We start from the raw sequence: 13,975 nt of genomic DNA on the forward strand, positions 1-13,975 counted from the left end.
CTCCCGGCCTTCCGGCGCGGCGGCATTTAAGCCAGCGCTGCTGCTGGAGCGCCCAGGACAGAGTCCCTGGCGGGGCAAGAGGCGGCCGGGCGCCCTGGCCTGGCCAGAGGGATGCCCCTGCTGCTCGCACTGGCAGAGGATGCTTGAGCACAGGAGTAAATGCTCCACACCTTCTCCCGGTGCTGTCCCCGAGGGACAGCCAGGGTGATCACTGGGTCCCAGTGGGGGCTGCTGCAGAAGGCGGGGACGGACCCAGTGGCCAAGCATCCTGGGCTGGTTGGTAGGTCAGGGAACATGGGGCAGCCCGGCTCCAGTCACCGTGTCCCCTCACCAACCAGGACTGTACGGGTGCGGGATACGGCGGGACGACCAGAATAGTGCCGGCAAATGCTGTATTTATTGAGCCGAATGGAACCCGGTGCCAGGGCTGGTGAGGGGGAGTAACAGTCAAGGACCTGCCCCATACGGGCGCTCACACCAGGAGCACACCGAGGGACCTGACCATAACGGCTGCACACGCTGGGAAAGCTAATGGGAATGGTTTTGGGGAAGAAATCCACACCTAATATGTGTATTGGGACCCGCACTCCAAGCAAAGACACCCAGAGCCTCTGCACTCCGTGGCTCCCGGGGCAGGAGCTGCCGGTGCCCCCGGGGCGGGCACGGAGCTACATCAGGGCGCACCTTTCCTTCACCTGCTCCGCTCCGCCCAGCGCTCGCCCCCGCAGCGCCGGCAGCTCCACCTCCCGCAGCTTCGCCAGGAAGGCAAAGGCCCCGGCGCTGCCATCCTCCTCCTCCTCCTCCTCCTCGCTGTGCACCACGGCTGCCAGGTCCTGTGGCAGCTCCACCGCACCTCCGGCCACGCGCACCTGGGCGTCGTCCCGCTCGTCCTAAACGCGGGTGGGAGAGGGTGTCGGGCGGGGACAGACACGGTGCCTACCTTGGGGGACGGGGGACAGAGAACAGCCAGTCCTAGGGTGCTGGGGACACGGGGGCATTCCAGGACTGTCCGGTGCCAGACTCGGACGCTGGACGAACAGCGGGCAGCAGATAGTCAGAGACAGTGGCCGTCTGCTGCCCTCTTCAGGAATCCCTCCCATCCAGGGGACCACGGCAGCCATGGGCTTGGGACTGTTCTGGGTAATGTAGGGTCAAGGGGAATCCCCGAGGTCTGCAGACAGGCTGGTTCTTACCTGGGCCAGGTGGTACTTGTCCCGCAGGTGCATCCGCACCGTGGCCCGTTCTGCCTTCCTCTGTGCAAACACCTTATCCCGCTCGATCCTGCAGTAGGTGCCACACCATCACCCCCACCTCACTGAGTCCCCCAGGACTACCCTGGTATCACCCTGGTCCTCCTGCAGAGCAGGTCTAGGGCAGTAGGGAGGAGGTCTGAGATCCCCAAGAGGGTTAAAGTGAGGATGTGGGACCAGGAGCCACATCCTGTGCACCCAGCTCAGCAGCCAGATTCAGAGGTGCTTGATGAAGGTGCCCATTGCAGGGACTTGCTCCTCCTGCAGCCTCTCATCTCCCTGGTGCTGAGCTACTGGGTTCCCACAGCACCTGGTCTTGGGGAGGTGGGACCTTAATCCAACCCTGTGCTGACCCCCCATGCCTTGGCTCCAAGGGTGCTGGGCTGGAACCATCCTGGGATTCTGACACCTGAGGGTTTTCCTTGTCACCTGTGGTGCACGAAGCTGCTGTTACAGCCCTGTGCCAGCACCTCCATGGACCTCCCATGCAGTGGGGAAGACACACTGAGAAGCACCTTCTGTGCACTGTCTCTTGGCCCAGCTGCCTCCCTGTCCCTGTCCTGTGCCACCCTGGGGAAAGCCCACAGCAGGTGGGATCCTGATTCTGGTGTGTTGGGGGACCCTAGTGACCCGCCCAGCCCCAGCAAAGCCTTACTTCTCCTCCAGCAGCTGCCGCTGGTACTCCTCAAACTCCTCGCGAGCCACACCGTTGGGCAGTGCAGCTGCCTTGTCATCCTTGGGGGCCCCCTTGGGTGACTCGTCCTTCCCCCTCTGGAAGCTCTTCAGGGCAGCCGTGAAGAAGGAGGCCATGGCGGGTGGGTGGTGGCGACAGATCTTGCCCCAGGGTGCCCACCAGGTCCCAGTGCCTGCAAGGTCAGTGGGACCAGCCCCAGGGGCACCGCGGATCAGGGGCGGATTAAGGCATTAGGAGGGGAAGCCACAGCCAGGGTGGAAAGACCTTCCCTTTGCTGCACCCAAGGGTGCTTGCAGGGGACAGTGGCAATGTGGGGGGACAGCAGGTGCTGCCACATCAGAGTGATGGGGGGGGTGGAAGGAGCCATTGAACTGCAGCACACACTGGGTCAGGCTGAAATACCCCCCATTACATGGGTCCCAACTTGGGGCAGCACCCATGGGGCCAGGGCAAGCCCTGGGGAGAGCCCCATGCCGTGGGCACCCAGAACTACAGGGGGATTGGTGGTGCAGGACGTCAGCACAGAGGAGACACAAGAGGATTAGCCAAGAAAACACAATCGAGGGCCAAAGGACTGGCAGCAGATGAGGCAGTGGTGGGTGCGCACCCACCCGTGCAGCAGCCTCATGCCCCCGCTAATCCCTTGTCCACCAAGACTCAAGATTGCTTGGGAGCCTGCAGGGCCGGGGGCTACCCACTGCTGGGGATGTGCCCTGTGCCTGTAATCTATACTAAAGCAATTCCCATACAGCCTCTGATTAAAGCATAATCCCCTGCTGCACAGAGCCCCGATGGGAAAGGCGCTGGATGGCACGGGGGCTCCGAGCTCCTGGTCCCCCCAAAGCCTTTCACTGGGCTTTGTCAGGCCCCAAGTGAGAGATCGGCCTAATTTCACCCCAGAGGCTTCAGGATGCTGTTGAGCTAGTTTCTTTGGTTTAATCAAAAAGTCCAAATCCATGGGGTTTAGCTGGCTGTGCTGGCATCCCTGTGTGGGGCTGGGTGCTGGGGCAGCGCTGAGTCAGGATGGGGTCTCATCCTCCACCGATGGAAATATCCAGTCCTGTCTCTCATCATGGGGAGTTGCAGCTTGAAGGGACCCCACATGCAGCATCTGCTCCTGGGGCTGAGCACAGGGGGTGTGGGCATGGCTCCCTTGGGGTCTGGGCTCCCCACTCTGGTGGGTCAGGGGAGATCAATCCCATGGAAACATTCTCTGGGCTGTGAGGTGGGTAGAAGGACCATGCTGGGATGGAGGGAGGCTGCTGCCCCATCTCCACAGGGAGAGAGCAGCACCACAAGCCTTTCTTTCTGTTCCTGGCCCCAACTGCCCTACCACTCCCAACCCTAGAGGGTCTTGGGGCTTCAGGTCCTGGGTCCTGGTAACAGGATGGGGGTTAAATGTCCCTCAGGTGCTTCAGCTCCTTCTGCAGCTTCTCTGTGAGTTTCTTGAAGGACGGGCGCTTGCCTGGCTCCAACTCCCAGCAGCTCTTCATTAGGGTATAGACGGTGGGTGGGCAGCCCTCGGGAGGATCCATGCGGTACCCCTGCTCCAGCAGCTCTGTCACCTCCTTCAGGGCCTGCCAGGATGGAGAAGCCAGCTGGCAACCCCCTTCCCTGCTCTGGTCAGGGAGCAGTGGGATGTCCCTGTCCCATCAGTGCCAGTGGGGTTTAACTGGTGTAACCTGTGGTGTTCCCTGGCACAGTGCTCACCAGCTTGGGGTAGGGTGCCCGTCCAAAGGAAAAGGTTTCCCACAGGAGGATCCCGTAGCTCCACACATCCGACTTGGAGGAGAATCTCTGTGGCAGCAGGAGACGGGGAGGCTGACGCCAGCTGAGAGCTGCACTGTTGGACCCCATTGCTTCCCGAGGGGAAGACAGAGGACATCAACTGCCCCCTGCCCCCCCCAGCTCCCATGATGTGAACACCCCCCAGTCCCATCATCCTACCCCAATTCCCATTGCGTGCCTGCTCAGGACAGAGACAGAATTTTGGGAGATGCAGGGCTGACTGTACCAGAGGTCACTGTGGGGCAGGGATGGGGCAGGGAAAAAGGAGGGGCAACCCAAGGGGGTGAGATGCTTTGGAAGGACCCTCAGGCCAGCCCCTTCTCTCTCACTGTCACTCACGTTGTGTTTCAGGGCCTCTGGTGCCGTCCACTTCACAGGGAGCAATGTGGCATCTGCACCCTTGGGGTTGACCCGGGCCAAGCCGAAGTCGCTCACTTTGGCCACGTTCTCCTCGGAGATGAGGATGTTGCGGGCAGCCAGGTCCCGGTGCACCAACTTCTTGGACTCAAGGTAGTCCATGCCTTGAGCCACATCCCTGCCACAAGTGAGTGAGACAGTGTCACCGTGGGTGCCCTGGGGCCGCACAGGGGGATGCAGAGCCCAGGATCCCAGCCCAAAGGAGAGAGAGGGACTTACAGGGCGAACAAGAGGAGCTGCTGGGTCGAGACGAGCGCCCGGCCCCGTGTGCGCAGGAAGTTCACCAGGTTGCCCTGACAGGATAAAATGAGTCAGGACCAACAGGATGAGGCTTCCAGGAGACTTTGTCTTCTGCAGGTTCTGCAGTGCCTGACATCTGTGATGACTCAGCCCCTAGACAGGGATATTGTCCCCAATCTAAGTGGTGATGTGTCCCACAGGCTGAGGAGCAGCCAGGTGCTCTCACCTTGCTCATGAACTCCATGACAATGTAGAGGCCATTGTGCAGGATCACTCCCAGTAAGCACACAAGGTTTTTGTGCCGGACCTTCCTGGAATGGAGGGGATCCGAGTCAAGGAGGTGCCTGCTCGTCCTGGGCCACGAGGCAGGGTTGGGCCACACCTCCATGAAGCACTCACGTCATGGCAGCTGTTTCAGCAAGGAAGGCCTGGGCAGTCACATCACACTTGATGTTCTTCACAGCCACCCTCTGCCCCATGTACTCGCCCTGCAGGACATCTGGAAGAGCAGGGGAGAGTCAGGCTGAGCCCCCCATGCTATGAGATGGTGAGGGGGATCAGCTGCACCTGGGGAACATCCAGCCCCATCCTCTCACCTACCTCCAAACTCGCCTTGCCCAATGCGGTCTCCAAGTGTGAGGTGCTTCAGGTTCAGCAACCAGCCAGCTGGGCATGGGCACAAGGGCAGGTTAGCAGGGGCCACCAGTGGGGCCTTGTCCCTAAAATGCAGACCCAGCCCCCTCCCACTACGCCCTACCTTTGGCCAACTCCTCCTCAGCTGACTTCATCCCAGATTTTGGTTTGGGCTTCACCAGTTTGGTGCAGATGGCTCCCTGCTCCTTCATGTAATGCTGCCAAGGGATAAACAGATGGAGCTGATGCCAGCTTTTACCCTCAGGCTCAGGGTGTGAGTCCAGGGAACAACTTTGGGATACTCCATGAGACCGCACTGTTGCCACCCTAGAGGGCAACCCATGTGTCAGCCTTGTTCCCCTCTGGGCACAACCAGAGGAACATCACGATGGACACAGGGGAATATGGGATTCTACCAGTTGAACCACAGGTTCTGCTGCAGCAGCTGAGGGCCGTTTGCAGAGGTGATGGGAGCAGAAACAGCCAGACAGGATGGGACAGGATGGGACAGGATGGGACAGGACAACCTTTGGAGTTTTAAAGTGGGGCTGGGGCGGCTGAGAAGGGAAAGGAGCCACCCAAAAGTTGTGTCTAAAAGGAAAACACAAGAGTGAAACTCCCTGGAGAGCAGACAGGGTGAGGGATGGACAACTAGGAAAAACTCACTGGAGCAGCAAGAGCTCACACAGGAGCCTGGGAGCCTTGTGGGGTCAGCAGGTGAGAGGGACCTTTGGGTGGAGTGAGACACAGCAAAATGCCTCAAAGTCCAGAGGCCACCAGGGTCATCCTGCTATGTGAAGCACTGAATAAGCAGGGGTAGGGGTAATGTGGCCCTTGGCCAGGGACTGGGACTGCAGCTGGCACAGCTGGTTTGCAGAGACATCCTTGGGATATCCCAGATCTGCCCATTGTACCCCAAACTGAGTGGGAACCACGAGCCTTTGAAGGGGATAGGGAATTATACCAGGTAATGAAAACCAATGGAAACCACACAGAACAGGACAAGGACCTGTCTCTGTGTGAGCTCAAGAGGTCCTTGCCCTTCTCTGGCTCTGGTGGGACTCTCTGCCCAGGGGGTCTCACCTCAATCATGTCAATGAGGTTGGAGAAGTACTGCTGGCTGTCGATGCTGAGTGTGTTCTCCTCGTGCACCACGCGGTAGTGGATCACCTCCTTGCCAAAGCTCACGCACAGCACGTAATCACCAGGGTGCCGGACAGACTCACGCACCAGGAACAGCCCATCCTCGGGGGGCTGCAACTCCTGCACTGCCTCCATCCCTGAGATCTTCCCATGGAACCATCTGAGGAGAGGGGGCTGAGCCAGTGGGCTTCCCACAGGGGCAGCAGTGAGATGGGGAAAGCAGAGCCCCTGCCAAAGCTACACAGACCCCTCTCCATGGGGTCCATCCAAGCTGGGTGGGCACAACTAGGGGTCCTTAAAGCCAGATACTGGCCCCTGCAAATCCCTCCATCGCCAGGGCATGGCTACAGGATGCTCTGTCCCCAGCTGCCCACCCAAAACATGCATGGGGGGAATACACTGGGCTCATCTGCTGTTGCAGCTCCCAGGGGCTCAGCTGAGTCCCCTGGGGTCCCCTCAGACACCCCAGCTGTACTCACGGCATCAGGCTGAGTTTGGGGTCGGCGCGGATGGCCCCACGCTCCCGCAGTGCGCTGGCTGCCAGCAGCCCCTCCTGCCCCGTCTCGTTGTGCCTGGCGCGGTACCAGCCTTTGCCCTGGGGACAAGAGGGTGTCAGAGCAAGGGAAGGAAGGGGGGATCCCTCTGGGAAGGAAGGGACTGGCTCTGGCAGCTGAGCTGATGGCACTGGAGTCCCATTCTGGCCATGCCCTCTCAGCACAGCGTGTGCCTGAGCACCCATAGGTCTCACCTCCACAGCCTCAATGATGGTGACCATGTCACCCTTGCGGAAGGCCAGCTCCCGGGGCTTGGGCTTGCTGTGGTCATGCTTGGTGACACACTGCGTCCCGGGGGGCCAGTGCTTCTGCAAGGAGAAAGCAACGTCAGTAGGGACAGAGAGCTGGACCCCTCTGCTTCCCACAGGCACCAGAGCCAGCCCCAAGGACCATCTGAAGCCCTGTCTGGGGACCAGGGGCACTGGGCATGAGCCCTCCTCCAGCCCACTCTGGTCCTGGGGGGATATGTCCCCCCAGCTGGCACTGCTGGTGTCCTTGTGCAGCCCCGCTCACCCCAGACATGGCAACCGTCAGAGCATCAGGGACTCCCTGTCCTCTCCTGCTGCCACCTGCAGAAGAAACCAAAGGGACTGTGGAGGGTCGGGGCTGAGCTGGCTTGGCCCAGGTCACAGCTGCTGTCCCAGACCACCGCTGCTGTCCCACAGGCTCCCCTGGCCAGTGCAGCTCCTGTCCCTCACACAGCCTCACACCACAGGATGGAGGAAAAGGCTGAGAACTCTGCCAGTGCCAGCTGTGTCCTGGGGACACTCCTGTCCCACACATAGATGGGAGAAGGACCCAGCACTCCTGCTCTCTGCCTCTGCCATCAGAGCGGCCCCAGCTCCCACCAGCTTTCCTGGCACAGCAGGAGTCCAGCACCACAGCTGTGTGGGAGTAATGTGGTTTTACGAGGAACTTGCTTTTTCACCTCCTCTTTCAGGAGCTCTTAGTCACCATGGCCCTGCTGATGTGGGATGCAGAAGGGCTGATGCAGGGGCTGCCTAGCAGCAGGGACAGAGACAGGCAAGGCTGGGCTGAGGTGGGACTGTCACATGCACTGGCTGTGGGATGATTGTGCAATGTCCCTGTGATGCCCTTGACACCAACTGGTCATGCTGGGATGCATATGACAGCTTTGCAATTTAAAATTGCAGGTCTTTTCCTACTGGAGTCCTTCATCTCCACTGTCACCTCCTTAGGAGGATCATAGAATCAGGGAATGGTATGGTTTGGGAGGGATCTTAAACCCCATCTCATTCAACTCCATGCCATGGGCAGGGACACCCCCCACCATCCCAGGCTGCTCCAAGCCCCGTCCAGCCTGGCCTTGGGCACTGCCAGGGATCCAGGGGCAGCCACAGCTGCTCTGGGCACCCTGTGCCAGGGCCTGCCCACCCTCCCAGCCAACAATTCCTTCCCAATATCCCATCCAGGCCTGCCCTCTGGCAGTGGGAGCCATTCCCTGTGTCCTGTCCCTCCAGGCCTTGTCCCCAGTCCCTCTCCAGCTCTCCTGGAGCCCCTTTAGGCCCTGCAAGGGGCTCTGAGCTCTCCCTGGAGCCTTCTCTTCTCCAGGTGAGCACCCCCAGCTCTCCCAGCCTGGCTCCAGAGCAGAGGGGCTCCAGCCCTTGGAGCAGCTCTGTGGCCTCCTCTGGACTGGCTCCAGCAGCTCCACGTCCTCCTGATGTTGGGGTTCTCAGAGCTGGAGGCAGCTCTGCAGCTGGAGTCTAATCAGAGCAGAGGGGTAGAATCCCCCCCCCCCCGTCCTGCAGCCCCTTCCATCCCATGCTGTGGGATGAGCTCCTTGGAGCAGAGATGACTTTGCTCCTTTGGAAGGTGAGTCACAATCACCACTCTGCATCACTGGTGGTAAACTCATCTCTGTGGCAGTGTGGAACCAAGGTTTATCTGGTTATGCCAGCCCATCTTCACAACAACAAAACAGGGACAATTGCAGCTGCTACAAGGTTATTATCAGAAGGCAGCAGTTTTGTCTCTACCAGAAGCCACTGTTAGCTAGCACTGCCATCCCCTCACCTTGCAGCCCATTCATGGCACACATTGTCTTGGTGGGGCTGGAAAGGTCACCTTGTGCCTGTTCCCCAGCAGGCACAGCCAAAGGCTGATGTGATTGGGTGCAGCTCAGATTAATTCCAGGATGGTGAGGACCCCATGAACACAGAGCTTCAGAACAAGGTCTGCTCCACACCCCTGCTGTGGTACATCCTGATCCAAAGATGGATGTGCTGGCTGAGCCAGGAGGGCTGATGGCAGCTCTGACATCTGTCCTTTGTTTTCTGCTGCTCCAGGACAGAAATTTTGGGTGAAAAGCAGCAGCTGTTTGGTCAGTTCTGCCCCCGTGTGCAGACAGCAATTGGTGCTGGGAAGGGACAGATCCTCCATTCAAGTACCAAAGGGAAGAGCTTCTCCTCTGCCCAGTTAGCCCTGGGGCTTGGGGTGGTGGACACACACCACCACATGCCACTGGCAGAGCCTGGCCACCAGCCAGTGCCTCACCCAGGCACCAGCAGGGACAGCAGTGAATCACCTCCCTCACATGCCTTGTCCTAAAGCAACTCTTTGTTCCTGGAGGTGTTTGATCCATGAAATTCCCATCACTGGAATGAATGTTCCCACAAGCAGAGTATGCAGGCAGAAAGCCTGAGAGAAGATATTTGCCCTCTTCTTTGTTTTGGGGCTGTTCTGTACTTTTATGAATCGGTAAACCTGGGTAATTGCACTGAGGCTGAGAAGAACAGAAACATAGTGGGGGTTGGTAAAGCTGTCAAAACCCTGGACTGGAGAGCTCAAGCTTATTCCCAGTGCACAGAGTTACCCCAGCTGAGAGGTGCCAGACCTGACAGCACTGTGACAGGAGGGGACACTGCCTGTGGAGGCTGCACCTCTGGATGAGATGGAGCCGACACGTTGTGCACTCCCCTCCAGAGCACACACAGCTGCACTGGGTGTCAGTCAGACAAAGGGAAGATACAGCTCCTCTGCTGGAAAACAGGTGACACCTGGGCATTCCCCCCACTGCCCACCATGCTCAGCACTGTACCCATCCCTGCCTGCTGCCAGAGTGGACAGGAGGACACCTCATCTGCCCTCAGCGCCTCTTGGACCTCGCTCTTACCTCAGCGGTGGCCATGTGGAGCCAGGGGCAGCGATGTCAGGGGAAGCTCACAGCTGAGCCTGGACTTGGATTCCTGAACTCCTGGAGAGTCTCTTTCCTTCTTACACAGAGCCAAGCACTACATTTAAGGGTAGCTCCCAGACAGAGGCAGGGCCCAATTTCCTGATTTCTCTGCTGGTGAGGCTGTGATGCAGCATCCGGGAGGTCCCTGTGCTGGCACCGCCTGCGCCCTCAAACCTCCATCAGAAATGACTCATTATTTGACAACACTTAGATCAACTTCTGCCCTTTGAGGGCACAGTTATGAACCCTTGATAGAAAGGAACTGGAGTTTACCAGATTCTGTCCCCTGTGGCACTGTGGGGAAATCAGTATCCCCCTGCAAACAGGGACAGTTGCTGTCACCACTGCTGGCCTGGCCAGAGCAGTGACAATGGTATGGGTGCCTGTGGTGGCAACAGTTCTCTGGGGAGGCTGAGTCTCAGGAGAGGAAGAGCTGGGACCAGAGATCCCCAAGTATAATTTTGTCTCAACATCGACTCTGTGAGCCTCAGAGCAAGTTGATCGTGGCCACTCTTTGCTGTTCCTCTGGGGGTGACAATCCAGAGGCATTGCAGGTTGGGACAGGCAAAGGCAGAGAGACCTTTAAACGAGTACCACTGTTAAAGAGATGCAGCTTATCTGTATCCTGCAGCATCCACAACGAGTTGGGAGGGAATAACTGCCTCTGCAGTTCATCCCAGCCAGAAAACCAGACGCTAATGTTCAGCATTTCCAATATTCTGAGCAAAATGGTGAAAAAGAAGAAAATGCAGTTGTAGGCAAACACCAGACTTCATTCAGGGGTCTTGGGATCTTTTTGGGTGTACTTTAAAAAAAAGTAAAAATAAAATTATGTTTAAGCCTTTAGAAAATATTGGCAATTTAAGGGCAAAGGCAGTGTAGAAAAAAACTAAGTTAAACTAGCTGGTACTTTCAGTTTAACTAAGTTTAACTAGCTGGTTATATCTTTTGATCCACAAACAACTTCCCTAAGCCATTCAAGCCAGACTGTTCATAGGATTCTTGGGGTGGGTTTCCCCAGGAGCACTCCTTGCATTATTCCCTGTATTTGTAGGGATGGATCCTTAGAAACCTGGTCTGTTCAGGCTGGAGAATAAAAACGAGTTCATCTGTACACCTCTGAGCTGCACTTCCAGGGTCTGCACAAGGCTCCCTGTGACAAACAGAAATGTTTTGTACTTTTGGGTTTTGCCACATCCGGCTGTTGTTACAGACATGACCATGGCTGAAGAACTTGGTGTCACACACAAGGAACCACTCCCCCAGATGTAATAAATGGGCTTTCCCTGTTCTCCTGCACAGCCATGTGCTTCTGCCTGAGCTGGTGTTCCCTTTATATCCTGGCACATGCCACCCAGCCAGAGCCTGAGCCTTTAACACACAGGACCTCACACTGCCTTCTCCCTTCTGGTGCTACAAAGACAATGCCCGGCTCGGTGGGTACTGCTGAACCCCACATGCCTGGGTCCCTCCAAAAGCTACAGAGCCAAAACATTGGGACTGTGCATCCCCTCCAAAGTTACTGTGTAAATGGGCATTAGTATGGGAAAGTGTCTCACATTCCTGGCTGAGGCTTTGTCTACTCACCAGTCTTCCTCCTGGCATCCTGCATTTGGATGAGAGGGAGAGTGAGGCTCAACATCCTACAGAGCAAATTACTGAGCAGTGCCATTCCTGGCAAAATCAAAGTTATCCAAAGGAGCAGAGTTTGGAGGTGGAAAGATGGGCAACAATATTTGTCAGGAACAGCACACATTTTGTACAAAAAACCCAGCTCCTGTCATCTCAGCAAGATCTGGGCATTAGCAATCCCAAACCCACAGGCTCTCTTTTGCCAACTCAACCCCTTTCAGTTCCCTTGGACAATACCATTGGATTCACCAGAAATGTACCTTCCAGCCTGAGGAGTCTGCCCTGCATTTCAAACCTTCAAAAAGGGAACCAGAAAATGGCAATAAGTCATAAGAGCAAACATGTCTTTGACATCCAGTTTCCAGCATTTAAAGGGAACGTCACTGAGTGAAAGCATGATTTATCATAGCAAAGATTTATAAGTCCACCCAGAAACATAGACTCACTGAATGCCAGAATGGTTGGTGTTGCCATTGAATAGCATCCCTTTCTAAATCCCTGCCATGGCCAGGGACACCTTCCACCATCCCAGGCTGCTCCAAGCCCCGTCCAGCCTGGCCTTGGGCACTGCCAGGGATCCAGGGGCAGCCACAGCTGCTCTGGGCACCCTGTGCCAGGGCCTGCCCACCCTCCCAGCCAACAATTCCTTCCCAATATCCCATCCAGCCCTGCCCTCTGGCAGTGGGAGCCATTCCCTGTGTCCTGTCCCTCCAGGCCTTGTCCCCAGTCCCTCTCCAGCTCTCCTGGAGCCCCTTTAGGCCCTGCAAGGGGCTCTGAGCTCTCACCAGAACCTTCCCTTCCCCAAGCTGAACACCCCCAGCTCTCCCAGCCTTTAACACACAGCCTTCATCATAACAGTCTTCAACAAGAGAAGCTGAAGCCTGTGGCAATTCTCTTGTGGTGGTATCACATCAACCAAAGCATCCACCTCTGGTTCTCTCCATTGCACTCCTTTTCCAGGTACCACCATGACAGCACCAAAGCCATGTTACAGCTCAGTCAATTTTGCTCAAAACCACTGAGAAGGAAGTGTCTCCATATGTCTGTACCACACTGTACACTGCTGCTCCCAAACAGCAGCCCCTGAAGCCCAGGATCCCAGGATCATCCAAAGGATGATGGAAAACTCCAAACCCACACAAGAAAACCTGGCAGCTTCAGGCTCTTCAGGCTAGAGGGCAGAAATCTAAAGTGATAAAATGTTTAAAGGATACACATGATACCAGAGTGTGTGTGGGATTTATATCTTCTTTTTTTCTTTTTTTTTTCTTTAATATATCTCGCTATATGTTTTGCTGTGGAAAGAGTTTCTTCTAGAGCAAGGAGTGGGAGGGAAGGAAACATAACAGAAGGAAAGGAACTGTTGCTACAGGCAACTCAACTCTTACACAACGGTGCGATTTCTGTAGTGATTATGGAATTACAGAATCACAGAATCACAGAATTAGTAAGGTGGGAAAAGACCTCCAGGATGATCAAGTCCAACCATCAGCCCAGCAACACCTCCATGTTCACCACTGATCCATGTCCCCAGATGCCACATTCACATGTTGTTTGAAGACTTCCAGGGATGGTGACTCCACCATTGCCCTGGGCAGCTTGTGCCAGTGCCTGACCACCATTTCCATGAAGAAGTTTTCCCCTATATCCAACCCAGACCCCCCCTGCTGCAATTTGAGGCTTTTTCCTCTCGTCCTGTCATTTGTTACCTGGGAAAGAGACTGACCCCCAACTGGCTCCACTGTCCCATCAGGGGTTGTACAGTTTTGGAGAATTATAGGACAGCAAAACTCCCTGCAATGGACTATTTAAAATGCAAGATATCAGACAAACCCAGCACTTATTACAGGCAAAAATTGCAATCATATGAGCATTATTTCATGCATGCAATATGATTACTATGCAGTATCTCTTGTTTGTAATTTTTTCCACCTCCTTCACCCTCTGCTCTTCCACCTGTCTCTCTTCTTTTTATTGTGTTCATCAAAAGTATTCTTTTGAGATTTCAAGTGCCCTGATTATGTTTTTTCCCCTCAAAGCCATCATTTTTAAACTATGCCAGGAGAAGAAGGAGATAAAATGGTAACAACCCAACTGAAATGAAGATAGCTATAAGGAGGAAATACATAGAAATCTGCAGTTCTTCCCACACACTATGGAAAATGGAATTTTAAGTTATTTAGAAGTTCATCACCACCATTACAGCATACACAGAAATTAAGCTGATATTGCAAAAACCTCACCTAATGCTACAGTAGCCAATGCCTTTGAAAATATGAAACCAAGATTTTGGTGTCCAAGCTGAAGCCTTCTTCATCAACCTTCTGCCCTGAGCCACAGAGGTTTCAGGCAAGACTGGCTATTGCAATTATAATTTAATATCAAACTGAGCTCCCTTTCATTATATTTAACATGATTAACTGTAGGA

General features: G+C 55.7%; 2 protein-coding genes across 5 annotated transcripts; both read right to left on the reverse strand.

Moving 5' to 3' along the window:
• Positions 1-44: 44 nt before the first annotated feature.
• On the reverse strand, positions 45-2,746 carry LOC102103939 (complexin-3-like). 2 transcript variants are annotated; one of them, XM_014260072.2, is made up of 3 exons: positions 1,906-2,746; positions 1,194-1,281; positions 45-890 (listed from the first exon to the last, which is right to left on the reverse strand). In XM_014260072.2, the coding sequence occupies exons 1-3, from the start codon at positions 2,058-2,060 to the stop codon at positions 669-671; spliced, it is 465 nt and encodes a 154-aa protein (XP_014115547.1). In that variant the 5' UTR covers positions 2,061-2,746; the 3' UTR covers positions 45-668. The 2 variants fall into 2 exon arrangements, with proteins under 2 accessions (XP_014115547.1, XP_014115549.1); XM_014260074.2 differs by having other exon boundaries at positions 803-1,028.
• A 114-nt stretch (positions 2,747-2,860) lies between these two features.
• On the reverse strand, positions 2,861-9,998 carry MATK (megakaryocyte-associated tyrosine kinase). 3 transcript variants are annotated; one of them, XM_005531394.3, is made up of 13 exons: positions 9,853-9,994; positions 7,233-7,288; positions 6,914-7,027; positions 6,645-6,760; positions 6,106-6,325; positions 5,147-5,240; positions 4,990-5,055; positions 4,789-4,888; positions 4,616-4,700; positions 4,369-4,442; positions 4,072-4,267; positions 3,655-3,741; positions 2,861-3,521 (listed from the first exon to the last, which is right to left on the reverse strand). In XM_005531394.3, exons 2-13 carry the CDS (start codon positions 7,239-7,241, stop codon positions 3,339-3,341), a joined length of 1,344 nt encoding a protein of 447 aa, XP_005531451.1. In that variant the 5' UTR covers positions 7,242-7,288; positions 9,853-9,994; the 3' UTR covers positions 2,861-3,338. The 3 variants fall into 3 exon arrangements, with proteins under 3 accessions (XP_005531451.1, XP_014115537.1, XP_014115538.1); XM_014260062.2 differs by lacking the exon at positions 7,233-7,288 and having other exon boundaries at positions 9,853-9,998; XM_014260063.2 differs by lacking the exon at positions 7,233-7,288 and having other exon boundaries at positions 3,386-3,521; positions 3,655-3,803; positions 9,853-9,998.
• Between the last annotated feature and the right edge of the window lie 3,977 nt (positions 9,999-13,975).

The sequence above is a fragment of the Pseudopodoces humilis genome, chromosome 28 (genome assembly GCF_049639895.1).
Source record: "Pseudopodoces humilis isolate 2021_Gansu_Grassland_sample_001 chromosome 28, ASM4963989v1, whole genome shotgun sequence".
Taxonomy (NCBI): Eukaryota; Metazoa; Chordata; class Aves; order Passeriformes; family Paridae; genus Pseudopodoces; species Pseudopodoces humilis.